Here is a 15,315-nt window from a genome sequence, read left to right on the forward strand (position 1 = left end):
TTAAAATTTTGTGTTACCTCACCACTGCCTGCTGTCCGCTGGCTCAAATTAACATTAGTCTCCGCTCGGCACAACCATGTGGTGCAGAGCGTAGGCCACTCCATGTAGTTGTCTGTGTGCAGCACAGTGCATGCAGTGCAAAATATGACAAACTTAAATTCTTCAAACTCCTGCTGTCAACTGTTTAATACCAGTCCTGGTAGTCCATCATCCCTCTTGCTCATGCTACTTCCAGCCAGGCCTGGCCCGCCTGGCTGGCTGGCAAAATTGACAATAAATCTTTTATGAACCTACCAACAAATGACTCTAAGGAGGATGTTTTTTTATGGTGCTGCAGATGTCTAATTATTGCACCATCACAGAGTGCAATTTAAAATCTTATTCCTTTGCCACCCTCAACATGTTTCGCCGTAACAACGGCGTTGTCAAGAGGCTGGAATACGGCAAATGGTCGCCTAGACTGATCAGCACTGCTATTTATAACCAGTGATGCTGACTTTATCTATCTGTTCCCAGCCTTATTGATCCAATGCCTGATGTTCTAACATTTCAATTCTGTGAATACCAATCACCTCCTCAGCGATATAATTACTTCTGGGTAGGATCATTTAAACTCAAAAATCACTGTTCTTCACACTCAGGGTAAATCCACTTCACCTCGCTCGTCTCCGTTTGACATCACCCGAACCTAGTGACGTGGAACCTTTGTGCCGCACATGCGCTCTAACTCCATTCCCTGTCAATGTCCCGTTACCTACTGCGCATTACCCTCCTATTCCTGGCTACTGCGCATGTGAGGGCACATAGCCATGGCATTAAGGTGTACTACCCATTGCACATGTCAGGAGACTTAGTGTATATCCCGATTCTTCACAGGGACAATGAGCACGACAGCTGACTTGGTGTATTGCTGCAAACAGACATTCCCTAGTGCGCATGTTTATAGACTTGGTATTCTTCAGTGGGGGGTGATATTCTATGTAATATCTAGGAGCTAACTCTCCTGTCTATTGTTGTATATCTTATGTATATTGTTAATAAAGAAAATAAAGATACTATTATTTAAAGGGGCATCCTTGGCTTGTCTTTGATGTGATTAGAAGTATTATTATTACTCCACTATAATATAGGTGCACTATGACGTTACATAGTTACATAGTTACATAGTTAGTAAGGTCGAAAAAAGACATATGTCCATCAAGTTCAACCAGGGAATTAAGGGGTAGGGGTGTGTGCGCGATATTGGGGAAGGGATGGGATTTTATATTTCTTCATAAGCATTAGTGTTATTTTGTTCCAGGAATGTATCTAATCCTGTTTTAAAGCTGTTAATTGTTCCTGCTGTGACCAGTTCCTGAGGTAGACCGTTCCATAAATTCACAGTCCTCACAGTAAAGAAGGCGTGTCGCCCCTTTAGACTAAACTTTTTCTTCTCCAGACGGAGGGAGTGCCCCCTCGTCCTTTGGGGGGGGTTTACCTGGAACAGTTTTTCTCCATATTTTTTGTATGGGCCATTAATATACTTATATACGTTTATCATATCCCCCCTTAAAGTCTCTTCTCAAGACTAAACAATTGTAACTCCTTTAATCGCTCCTCATAGCTAAGATGTTCCATGCCCCATATTAGTTTAGTCGCGCGTCTCTGCACCCTTTCCAACTCCGCAGTGTCCCTTTTATGGACAGGTGCCCAAAACTGAACAGCATATTCCAGGTGAGGCCGTACCAATGCTTTATAAAGGGGGAGTATTATGTCCCTGTCCCTTGAGTCCATGCCTCTTTTGATACATGACAATATCCTGCCGGCTTTGGAAGCAGCAGCCTGACATTGCATGCTATTCTGTATTCTGTGATCTACAAGTACACCCAGATCCTTCTCTACCAGTGACTCTGCCAGTTTAATCCCCCCTAAGACATACGATGCATGCAGGTTATTAGTACCCAGATGCATAACTTTACATTTATCCACATTGAACCTCAATTGCCAAGTGGATGCCCAGACACTTAGTCTATCCAAGTCATCTTGTAACTTATGCACATCCTTTATAGACTGTACCGCTACAAAGCTTGGTGTCATCTGCAAAGATAGAAACAGAGCTGTTAATACCATCCTCTATATCATTGATAAATAAATTAAACAACAGCGGGCCCAGTACAGAACCTTGGGGCACACCACTAATTACCGGGGACCAATCAGAGTACGAATCATTGACCACCACTCTCTGGGTACGATCCATGAGCCAGTGTTCAATCCAGTTACAAACTAAAATTTCCAAACCCAAAGACCTTAACTTACCTGTCAGACGTCTATGAGGGACAGTATCAAATGCTTTAGCAAAATCCAGAAACACTATGGGGGAGATTTATCAAAACCTGTGCAAAGGAAAAGTTGCCCATAGCAACCAATCAGATCGCTTCTTTCATTTTGCAGAGGCCTTGTTAAAAATGAAAGAAGCAATCTGATTGGTTGCTATGGGCAACTGGGCAACTTTTCCTTTGCACAGGTTTTGATAAATCTCCCCCTATATCCACAGCCATTCCTCTGTCAAGGCTTCTACTCACCTCTTCATAAAAGCAAATTAGATTGGTTTGACAACTTCTATCCTTAGTAAACCCATGCTGGCTATCACTTATAATACAATTATCCCCTATGTATTCCTGTATGTAATCCCTTATAAGTCCTTCAAACAATTTACCCACAATGCACGTTAAACTTACCGGTATATAGTTTCCTGGGGAAGACCTAGAGCCCTTTTTGAAGATTGGCACCACATTCGCCTTGCGCCAGTCCCTTGGCACAATACCAGACACCAGAGAATCTCTAAATATCATGAACAGGGGTACAGATATTACTGAACTTACCTCTCTAAGAACTCTTGGGTGCAATCCATCTGGCCCTGGAGATTTGCTTACATTTATATCACTTAACTTACCTTGTATCATCTCTAAATTAAGCCAGTTCAGTACATTACATGATGTGTTACCAGCACTGACCTGGCCAATGTCAGCTCCTTTTTCCATAGGGTATACAGAACTAAAGAACCTATTCAGTAGCTCCGCTTTCTCTTGATCGCCTGTGACAACCTCCCCATTATCATTATTAAGGGGTCCTACATGCTCTGTCCTTGGTTTTTTTGCATTTATATATCTAAAAAAATATTTAGGATCAGTTTTGCTTTCTTTGGCCACCTGTCTCTCGTTTTGAAATTTTGCTGTTTTTATTACATTTTTACAAATTTTATTAAGCTCTTTGTACTGTTTAAATGTTATCGCTGACCCATCAGATTAGTATTTTTTGAAAGCTATTTTTTTGTTGTTTATTGCTCTTTTAACATCATTTGTCAGCCATGTAGGATTTAGTTTTAATCGTTTATATTTGTTCCCCTTTGGTATATATTTAGCTGTATAGTTATTTAGAGTTGATTTAAAGATGTCCCATTTACCTTCTGTATCAGTATTTGACAACACCTCCCCCCAGTCTATGTCCTGTAGTGCAGCCCTCAGCCCAGGGAAGTTTGCCTTTTTAAAGTTATATGTTTTTGCCTTCCCCGCCTGTCTTTGTTTTCTACATTTTAAGTCAAAAGTAACTATATTGTGGTCGCTATTACCAAGGTTTTCCCGCACAGTTACATTACCAACCAGCTCTGCGTTGTTGGAAATGATCAGATCCAACAAGGCATCACTTCTTGTTGGGTCCTCCACAAACTGGCCCATAAAATTATCCTGCAATAAATTTAGGAATTGTCGCCCCTTTGTAGTTTTAGCAAACCCCGGACCCCAATCTATATCTGGATAGTTAAAATCACCCATTATTACCACTGTACCTGCCCGGACGGCCCTCTCTATTTGTTTATGAAGCCGAACTTCTATCTCTTCAGTGATATTAGGGGGTCTGTAGATTACCCCAAATATTATTTTTTCAGTATTTCCCTCCTTTTGTAATTCTACCCACAGTGATTCCACCTCCTCAAAATCATCACACACTATGGCATCGTTCACACTGACTTTCATACCACTTCTTACATACAGACAGACTCCACCACCTTTTCTGTTCATTCTATCCTTGCGAAACAATGTAAACCCCTGCAGACTGACAGCCCAGTCATGCGAGGAGTCCAGCCATGTCTCAGTGACCCCAAATTTATCAATATGTTCCTCCAGTATCAAGGCCTCAAGCTCCCCCATTTTATTTGCTAGGCTTCTGGCATTTGTGAACATACACTTTACATTTCCATCCTTTATGTTATTGGGGTTAATGGGATTCAAGGGTGTAAGTTTTATTTTCCTATGAAGCCTATTCCTATTAACTATTCTAACCCCTCCCTCCGCTCCACCCCCAGGTACATTTATAATTCCCACCTCTCTATTTACACTATCTTCCCCCTCTTTGCTGTAGGTTCCCTCCCCCCAAGTCCCTAGTTTAAACACTCCTCCACCCTTCTAGCCATCTTCTCCCCAAGCAAAGCTGCACCCTCCCCATTGAGGTGCAGCCCGTCCCTACGGTAGAGCCGGTAACCGACAGCGAAGTCAGCCCAGTTCTCCATGAACCCAAACCCTTCCTTCCTACACCAGCTTCTGAGCCACTTGTTTACCTCCCTGATCTCCCGCTGCCTCTCTGGTGTGGCTCGTGGTACTGGTAGTATTTCAGAAAATACTACCTTGGAGGTCCTTGCCTTAAGCTTGCGGCCTAAGTCCCTGAAATCATTTTTAAGGACACTCCACCTACCTCTTACTTTGTCATTGGTGCCAATATGTACCATGACTGCTGGGTCCTCTCCAGCCCCGCCCAGCGACGTTGACAAGGCATCTCCCATCGTGGGCCTTTGGAACTCCTATATTGATGTAGAAAAAAATATATATAGTTGATAAGACAACTAGATACCAGTCCTCAAGGTATATGTGAAGGTATAGTAAAGAATAGAAAGTGATCCAGATAACAATTAAATATATTAATTAGGAAGTATATGGTGGTCACTGGTATCAAATATCCATGCAGGGCCCTTGCATGGGACACAGACACAGCGTAATATTGAATTATAATAAAACAGTTATGTTGGGTTACCATCTATATCTATTTGTCGAGATTATGGGTTTGGACTTTGACCCATGAAAACTTACCTGATTGGGGAGGTATATTACAATTAATGACTTCCAGGGCTATTGTAAACTTCCAAGAGTGTATTGATATAGAACAAACTGTTTCTCTTAATATGGTGTTGGCATACAGAAGATTGCAAGTTGCATGTAATATATGTAACCCCACATAGTTTAAGAATGTTTATACAACACATCAATATAGGAGAATACAATATAAAAGATAGTGTAGCTCACTCAGTGAGAACATATACCTGAGGTGAACTGGTGTTACCTTCACCCAAAGGTCTACAAAATGCAGAAAAAAATATATATAGTTGATAAGACAACTAGATACCAGTCCTCAAGGTATATGTGAAGGTATAGTAAAGAATAGAAAGTGATCCAGATAACAATTAAATATATTTATTAGGAAGTATATGGTGGTCACTGGTATCAAATATCCATGCAGGGCCCTTGCATGGGACACAGACACAGCGTAATATTGAATTATAATAAAACAGTATATTAAAAATGTATTTAAAATAAAATAAAAATACAAATAAAAACTTGCATCTATATTTTAGTATAATAATGAAATTAAGAGGTACTATAAATGTGCTTTCACTGCTCGGTTGGTCAAATGTCTCTTGAAAGTACAATAGAGCAAATCCAATAACTGGATATGTTATGCTGGCAACGGATTATCCTGTATTTAAACAGTCTCAGTAAATAGCTTTTCAGTGTTGTATATCCAGTGTTGGTGATACAGTGTCAATATACGGTATAGCAGCCGTTAGTGGTACAGTGTTGCAAACTGTATCAAGAAATAAAGTCCGGTGCAGAGCACCACTCACCACCCTTTAACTCGCTGGTATCGCTGTCGGCACTGAAGAAGCTTGTTCGGTGATGCAGTGTGGGAGTATCAGACCTCCGGCAGTATCGGTCTCTGTCTCCTGTATCCAGCGATGCTGTAAGCAGCGCTGTGGGTACGTTGATGGTTACTTGCTTTCAAGGTCCGCGGCTGGCACGGATGGCTCCGGCCTCACAGATATGCCGAGGGTCCTTGGTTGATGGAATCAGATGGCGCAAAGAGCAGTATAGCCAGGGCAGCGGTGGGTAAGTGTGCAGCGTGCAGCGTGCCTCGTGTGATCAAGCGCTTATCGCGCGCAGAGTAGCAGTGAGGTAGCTGTGGTCCCAAAGTTGAGGTCTCCAGCAGTTGCAAATGAAATTCTGTAATCGGCTGGATTTTTTGGAATAGATGTGGATAGATGCAAGGATTACAAACAATTCTAGACGCGTTTCAAGGCCGCGGGCCTTTTCTTCAGTAGAGGTATAGATGAATGGTGTGTGCGGGATGCATTTTTTATAGTGTGAATTGGGATTAAGGGAGGATTGGAAAATCTGGAAATTCCAGGTCATAAGTAAACTCAGGTACTGGATCATATAGGAGACAAAAAGACAGAAAATAGGAAGAATGTGGATAGAAAGGATAGATGAAAATGAATGTAGATGGCTGGGTGTAGCAAATAAAAGTGCAGATGAGATAAAATTAAAAGTGAGATGAGAAATAGATATGGATAAAAATAAATATAAAAATAAAAATGAAAATAAAAATAAAAATAAGAATAACTGGATGAGTAGAATAAAAATAAAAATAAAATAGAAATAAAAATAAAAATAAAATAGAAATAAGAATAATAATAATAAAAATTAAAATTAAAATAGATATAAATAAAGATAAATATAGAAATAGAAATAAACATAAAAGATAAAATATGAGATATAAGTAAAAATAGAAATAAAAATAAAAGTAAAAATAAACATAAAAATAAAAATGAAATAGAACTGAGAATAAAAATGAAATAAAAATAAAAATGAAAATAAAAATGAAAAAATAATAAATAATAAAAAATAATAAATAATAAAAAATAAATAAAAATAAACAATAGACAATAAAACTGAAACATACAAATAAAAATGAAAAAAATTTCAGTATTGAATGTGGATGACTGAAAGAGCAGTGGTTTATCGTTCGATATAAATTATTAATATATTATGATTCTTTGACGGTCCTCCATGTATATATATGTATATACATGGGATGCAACACATATATTATAACAATATATGTGTGTGAGGTAATTTGATAAAAATGAAGAAATAAACATGTATATGTTGAAATGAGAAGATAGTTAGCATGAAAGGTATTATAAAAATGTATCATAAGGATTATACAAATCATGAGAAATAAAATATAGATATGACTTTAAACCATAAAATGTATATCATAATAATATAAAATATAAGTATGTGGATACAAATGGAAGGATAAGGAAGTGAAAATAAATAAATGGATAATGTGAGGGCAGGGAGTGGAACTGGAATAAAAACATGACGAAATGCAGGATACAAAAATACACCATAAAAATGAATATCACATAAAGATGAATTATTTCTTGGATGAGGCTCGACCCCAGGAGACGTCGCCGAGTCGATATGCGACCAGTCGGCGACGGGTCGTGAGGAGGAGCCCAATCTCAAGTTTTACAGGAATCCGAAAATCTCCAGCTCAGCATTGAGTCCCTTAGGGATCAATGTGTCGAACTCAAAGATCTTGCGGGATTCGGCCTTCGACATACGCGTGATAAAATCTCCGCCTCTCCAACAATTTTTTACTTTTAAGAGCGCTGTAAAGAAAAACTGGGAGGGATCCTGAGCATGATGTTCCGTGAAATGGAGTGACAACGGGTGAGTTTTGTTCCCTTTCTTTATGTTGTAAATATGCTCTGAAATACGGATTTTTAGTTGTCTTTTGGTTCGTCCAATGTATTGTTTACCACAAGTACATTGTATTAGGTAAATGACCCCTTTGCTGTGGCAGGTTAGGCAATCTGTAATTTTGTGAGTGAATTGATTAGTTTTGATGAGATTTCTGTAATGGTTTTAGGTGATTTGGAAATTTTGCAGCCTGAACAGGATCCACATTTGTGGAACCCTTTCATCTGAAACCAGGTGGAAGATGAACTGGAAGGGGGTTGGCGGATGGTGGGGGCGACCTGTATGCCCAGATTGGGGGCCTTTGTGTATACGATGGGTGGATGTGTAGGGAAAGTATGGCCAATGATTTTATCGTTTTTTAGAAGATGCCAATATGTTTTAATGATCCTTTCAATTTTTTTATGATTATTGTTAAATGGCAAAATCAATTTAGGGACATCGCTTTCAGATGGAAGGTTAACTGGTTTGGGGATGAAGAAAGATGATCTGTCTAAGATCCGGACATCATTGAGTGCTTGTTCTAAAATAGTTTGAGGGTAATTTTTATCCAGGAATTTATTGGTTAAAACTTGTGCTTCTTCTTCAAACTTAATATCGGATGTACAATTTCTTTTCAATCTCCAATATTGGCCTTTTGGGACATTTAAGAGCCATCTGGGTAAGTGGCAACTATTAAAAAGTATAAAACTATTTTTAGCCACAGGCTTGTGGTATGTACTACATACAAGACTTGTTGTATCAATGGTAATTAAAAGATCCAAAAATTCCAAAATGCCTGTGCTTATGTGTGGTGTGAATTTTAGATTTAAAGAATTAATGTTGATTTCCTGGATAAAATCAGTTAAAAGATTCAGTGGCCCCTTCCAAATAAAAATGATGTCGTCAATATATCTTCGCCAGAGCACGAGATCCGCGCCCAGTCTGGGAGTGATCGTGGCTTCCTCCCAGGCTGCCATAAATAGATTGGCATAACTGGGCGCGAATCTCGTGCCCATGGCAGTGCCTGTTGTTTGTAAGTAAAATTGACCATTGAAGTAAAAATAATTGTGGGTTAAAATGTAATGTATAGACTGTAGGATAAAATCTATTTGTTCAGATTTCATAGAGCCTTTGTTTAAAACATATTTAACCGCGTTCATGCCATCTTGGTGATTTATTATGGTATATAGTGAGCTAACATCAAGGGAAGCCATTAAATAGTCTGGCTCCCACTTGATGTTCTCGAGGATCTGGATAGCCTGTGTCGTATCTTTTAGGTAAAAATTTGTTTTCTGTACATAAGGTTGGAGGTGGCGATCTATTAATTTAGAGAGATTGGAAGTAATTGACTCGATTCCAGAAACTATCGGCCGTCCGGGAGGGTTAATTGGGTCCTTGTGAAGTTTGGGGAGACAATAGAAGACTGGCATTTTACCTTGTGTTCCCAGAACGAAATCGTGTTCTCTGGGGAGTAAAATGCCAGATTCTAAAGCGTTGTCGCACAAAGTTTTTAGTTCTTGGGCATACTCTGGTGTGGGATCTGTTTTTAATTTAGTGTAGGTATTCGGGTCTGACAGCTGTCTGGTACATTCCAGATTGTATTTGTTGGTATCGAGTATCACAATTGCCCCTCCCTTATCAGCGGGGCGAATTGTGATATCATGATTTTGTTGTAGTTCATTTATAGCCAACTTTTCTTTAAATGTAATATTATTATTTCGTACCTGTGGTTTTAATTTTCTAATTTCGGACTCCACAGCAGTCTTAAAAGTCAAAATGTCTGGGCCTGTTTCGTGTCTAGGGTAAAATTTCGAATTTAAGGTGCATTGAGTAGGTGTGAACTTGGTGGATTGGGTTACAGGTGAAATGGTGGGCTGTTTTAGAAAGTATTTTTTCAGGCAGAGTTTTCTAACATATTTCTCAATTCCTATGTAGGTATTAAATTTACTGAGGGATTGGGTGGGTGCAAATTTAAGACCCTTGTTTAGTAGTTTTTTCTGAGTCTCGGTCAAAGAGGTAGAGCTTAAATTAATTAATAAAATCTAAATCCGTTTAGCTTCTTCAGTGCCGACAGCGATACCAGCGAGTTAAAGGGTGGTGAGTGGTGCTCTGCACCGGACTTTATTTCTTGATACAGTTTGCAACACTGTACCACTAACGGCTGCCATACCGTATATTGACACTATATCACCAACACTGGATATACAACACTGAAAAGCTATTTACTGAGACTGTTTAAATACAGGATAATCCGTTGCCAGCATAACATATCCAGTTATTGGATTTGCTCTATTGTACTTTCAAGAGACATTTGACCAACCGAGCAGTGAAAGCACATTTATAGTACCTCTTAATTTCATTATTATACTAAAATATAGATGCAAGTTTTTATTTGTATTTTTATTTTATTTTAAATACATTTTTAATATACTGTTTTATTATAATTCAATATTACGCTGTGTCTGTGTCCCATGCAAGGGCCCTGCATGGATATTTGATACTAGTGACCACCATATACTTCCTAATAAATATATTTAATTGTTATCTGGATCACTTTCTATTCTTTACTATACCTTCACATATACCTTGAGGACTGGTATCTAGTTGTCTTATCAACTATATATATTTTTTTCTGCATTTTGTAGACCTTTGGGTGAAGGTAACACCAGTTCACCTCAGGTATATGTTCTCACTGAGTGAGCTACACTATCTTTTATATTGTATTCTCCTATATTGATGTGTTGTATAAACATTCTTAAACTATGTGGGGTTACATATATTACATGCAACTTGCAATCTTCTGTATGCCAACATCATATTTGTCACGATGCCGGCTGGCAGGTAGTGGATCCTCTGTGCCAGAGAGGGATTGGCGTGGACCGTGCTAGTGGACCGGTTCTAAGCCACTACTGGTATTCACCAGAGCCCGCCGCAAAGCGGGATGGTCTTGCTGCGGCGGTAGTGACCAGGTCGTATCCACTAGCAACGGCTCACCTCTCTGGCTGCTGAAGATAGGCGCGGTACAAGGGAGTAGGCAGAAGCAAGGTCGGACGTAGCAGAAGGTCGGGGCAGGCAGCAAGGATCGTAGTCAGGGGCAACGGCAGAAGGTCTGGAAACACAGGCAAGGAACACACAAGGAACGCTTTCACTGGCACTAAGGCAACAAGATCCGGCAAGGGAGTGCAAGGGAAGTGAGGTAATATAGGGAAGTGCACAGGTGATTACCCTAATTGGAACCACTGCGCCAATCAGCGGCGCAGTGGCCCTTTAAATCGCAGAGACCCGGCGCGCGCGCGCCCTAGGGAGCGGGGCCGCGCGCGCCGGGACAGAACAGACGGGGAGCGAGTCAGGTAGGGGAGCCGGGGTGCGCATCGCGAGCGGGCGCTACCCGCATCGCGAATCGCATCCCGGCTGGCAGCGGGATCGCAGCGCCCCGGGTCAGAGGACGTGACCGGAGCGCTGCAGCGGAGAGAGTGAAGCGAGCGCTCCGGGGAGGAGCGGGGACCCGGAGCGCTCGGCGTAACAGTACCCCCCCCCTTGGGTCTCCCCCTCTTCTTGGAGCCTGAGAACCTGAGGAGCAGACTTTTGTCAAGGATGTTGTCCTCAGGTTCCCAGGATCTCTCTTCAGGACCACAACCCTCCCAGTCTACTAAAAAAAAATTTTTCCCTCTGACCTTTTTGGCAGCCAAAATTTCCTTGACCGAGAAGACGTCCGAGGAGCCGGAAACAGGAGTGGGAGGAACAGATTTGGGAGAAAAACGGTTGAGGATGAGTGGTTTGAGAAGAGAGACGTGAAAGGCATTAGGGATACGAAGAGAAGGAGGAAGAAGAAGTTTATAAGAGACAGGATTAATTTGACACAAAATTTTGAAAGGACCAAGATAGCGTGGTCCCAACTTGTAGCTAGGGACACGGAAGCGGACATATCTAGCGGAGAGCCATACCTTGTCTCCAGGGGAAAAAACGGGGGGAGCTCTTCTTTTCTTATCCGCGAACCTCTTCATGCGTGAAGAAGCCTGTAAGAGAGAATTTTGGGTCTCTCTCCATATAATGGAAAGGTCACGAGAAATTTCATCCACAGCGGGCAGACCAGAGGGCAAGGGGGTAGGGAGGGGGGGAAGAGGGTGACGGCCGTACACCACGAAAAATGGGGATTTGGAGGAAGATTCAGAGACCCTGAAGTTATACGAGAATTCGGCCCATGGAAGGAGATCTGCCCAGTCATCCTGGCGGGAGGAAACAAAATGTCGCAAATAATCACCCAAGATCTGGTTAATTCTTTCTACTTGTCCATTGGACTGGGGATGATATGCAGAGGAAAAATTTAATTTAATCTTGAGTTGTTTACAGAGAGCCCTCCAGAATTTAGACACGAATTGGACACCTCTATCCGAGACAATCTGCGTAGGCAACCCGTGAAGACGAAAAATGTGTACAAAAAATTGTTTCGCCAACTGAGGCGCAGAAGGAAGACCAGGAAGAGGGATGAAATGTGCCATTTTGGAGAATCGATCAACGACCACCCAAATAACAGTGTTGCCACGGGAAGGGGGTAAATCAGTAATAAAATCCATACCAATCAGAGACCAAGGCTGTTCGGGGACAGGCAGAGGATGAAGAAAACCAGCGGGCTTCTGGCGAGGAGTCTTATCCCGGGCACAGATAGTGCAGGCTCGCACAAAGTCCACAACATCCGTCTCCAGAGTCGGCCACCAATAGAAGCGGGAGATGAGTTGCACAGATTTCTTGATGCCCGCATGACCTGCGAGATGGGAGGAGTGACCCCATTTGAGGATTCCGAGGCGTTGGCGTGGAGAAACAAAGGTCTTTCCTGGAGGAGTCTGCCTGATGGAGGCAGGAGAAGTGGAGATCAGGCAGTCAGGTGGAATGATGTGTTGCGGAGGGAGATCAAGTTCTGAGGCATCCGAGGAACGAGAGAGAGCATCGGCCCTAATGTTCTTATCGGCAGGACGAAAGTGAATCTCAAAATTAAATCGGGCAAAGAACAGAGACCACCGGGCCTGGCGAGGATTCAGCCGTTGGGCAGACTGGAGGTAGGAGAGGTTCTTGTGGTCGGTGTAGATAATAACAGGAAATCTTGATCCCTCCAGCAGATGCCTCCATTCCTCAAGTGCTAATTTAATGGCTAGAAGCTCTCGATCCCCGATGGAGTAGTTCCTCTCCGCTGGAGAGAAGGTCCTAGAGAAAAAACCACAAGTGACAGCATGCCCGGAAGAATTTTTTTGTAGAAGAACAGCTCCAGCTCCCACTGAGGAGGCATCAACCTCCAATAGGAAGGGTTTGGAAGGGTCAGGTCTGGAGAGCACGGGAGCCGAAGAAAAGGCAGACTTGAGTCGTTTAAAGGCGTCTTCTGCTTGAGGAGGCCAGGACTTGGGATCAGCATTTTTTTTGGTTAAAGCCACGATAGGAGCCACAATGGTAGAAAAATGTGGAATAAATTGCCTGTAATAATTGGCGAACCCCAAAAAGCGTTGGATAGCACGGAGTCCAGAGGGGCGTGGCCAATCTAAGACGGCAGAGAGTTTGTCTGGATCCATCTGTAGTCCCTGGCCAGAGACCAAATATCCTAGAAAAGGAAGAGATTGGCATTCAAACAGACATTTCTCAATTTTGGCATAGAGTTGGTTGTCACGAAGTCTCTGAAGAACCATACGGACATGCTGGCGGTGTTCTTCTAGATTGGCAGAAAAAATTAGGATATCGTCCAGATATACAACAACACAGGAGTATAACAGATCACGAAAAATTTCATTGACAAAGTCTTGGAAGACGGCAGGGGCATTGCACAGTCCAAAGGGCATGACCAGATACTCAAAGTGTCCATCTCTGGTGTTAAATGCCGTTTTCCACTCGTCCCCCTCTCTGATGCGGATGAGGTTATAGGCGCCTCTTAAGTCCAATTTAGTGAAGATGTGGGCACCTTGGAGGCGATCAAAGAGTTCAGAGATGAGGGGTAAGGGGTAGCGGTTCTTAACCGTGATTTTATTAAGACCGCGGTAGTCAATGCAAGGACGTAGGGAGCCATCTTTTTTGGACACAAAGAAAAATCCGGCTCCGGCAGGAGAGGAGGATTTACGGATAAAGCCCTTTTTTAGATTCTCCTGGACGTATTCGGACATGGCAAGAGTCTCTGGGGCAGAGAGAGGATAAATTCTGCCCCGGGGTGGAGTAGTGCCCGGGAGGAGGTCGATAGGGCAATCATAAGGCCTGTGAGGAGGTAGAGTCTCAGCTTGTTTTTTGCAGAAAACATCCGCGAAGTCCATATAGGCCTTAGGGAGACCGGTTACTGGAGGAACCACAGAGTTACGGCAAGGGTTACTGGGAACCGGCTTTAGACAGTTCTTGGAACAAGAGGACCCCCAACTCTTGATCTCCCCAGTGGACCAATCCAGGGTTGGGGAATGAAGTTGAAGCCAGGGAAGTCCAAGGAGAATTTCTGAGGTGCAATTGGGGAGGACCAAAAGTTCAATCCTCTCATGATGAGATCCGATGCTCATAAGAAGGGGCTCCGTGCGGAAACGTATGGTACAGTCCAATCTTTCATTATTTACACAATTGATGTAGAGGGGTCTGGCGAGACTGGTCACCGGGATGTTGAACCTGTAGACGAGAGAGGCCAAAATAAAATTTCCTGCAGATCCAGAGTCCAAGAAGGCCACCGTAGAGAAGGAGAAGGCAGAGGCAGACATCCGCACAGGCACAGTAAGACGTGGAGAAGCAGAGTAGACATCAAGGACTGTCTCACCTTTGTGCGGAGTCAGCGTACGTCTTTCCAGGCGGGGAGGACGGATAGGACAATCCCTCAGGAAGTGTTCGGTACTAGCACAGTACAGGCAGAGGTTCTCCATACGGCGTCGTGTCCTCTCTTGAGGTGTCAGGCGAGACCGGTCGACCTGCATAGCCTCCACGGCGGGAGGCACAGGAACAGATTGCAGGGGACCAGAGGAGAGAGGAGCCGAGGAGACGAAACGCCTCGTGCGAACAGAGTCCATATCTTGGCGGAGTTCCTGACGCCTTTCAGAAAAACGCATGTCAATGCGAGTGGCTAGGTGAATAAGTTCATGTAGATTAGCAGGAATTTCTCGTGCGGCCAGAACATCTTTAATGTTGCTGGATAGGCCTTTTTTGAAGGTCGCGCAGAGGGCCTCATTATTCCAGGACAATTCTGAAGCAAGTGTACGGAACTGTACGGCATACTCGCCAACGGAAGAATTACCCTGGACCAGGTTCAACAGGGCAGTCTCAGCAGAAGAGGCTCGGGCAGGTTCCTCAAAGACACTTCGGATTTCCGAGAAGAAGGAGTGTACAGAGGCAGTGACGGGGTCATTGCGGTCCCAGAGCGGTGTGGCCCATGACAGGGCTTTTCCGGACAGAAGACTGACTACGAAAGCCACCTTAGACCTTTCAGTGGGAAACAGGTCCGACATCATCTCCAGATGCAGGGAACATTGGGAAAGAAAGC

At 42.8% G+C, this 15,315-nt stretch overlaps 1 protein-coding gene across 4 annotated transcripts in view; it reads right to left on the reverse strand.

Annotated features, from left to right (window-relative positions):
* NR4A3 (nuclear receptor subfamily 4 group A member 3) overlaps positions 1 to 15,315 on the reverse strand; it is a 534,362-nt gene that overhangs the window by 479,941 nt on the left and 39,106 nt on the right. The window contains exon 2 of one of the 4 annotated variants that reach the window (XM_056520152.1): positions 4,726 to 4,831. The exons of the other annotated variants lie outside the window; for them this stretch is intronic. Coding sequence (XP_056376127.1) covers positions 4,726 to 4,813 — 88 coding nt within the window. The 5' untranslated portion in view covers positions 4,814 to 4,831. The remainder of the gene's footprint in view (positions 1 to 4,725; positions 4,832 to 15,315) is intronic. 4 annotated transcript variants of the gene reach the window in all.

This window comes from Hyla sarda, chromosome 5 (genome assembly GCF_029499605.1).
Source record: "Hyla sarda isolate aHylSar1 chromosome 5, aHylSar1.hap1, whole genome shotgun sequence".
Lineage (NCBI taxonomy): Eukaryota > Metazoa > Chordata > Amphibia > Anura > Hylidae > Hyla > Hyla sarda.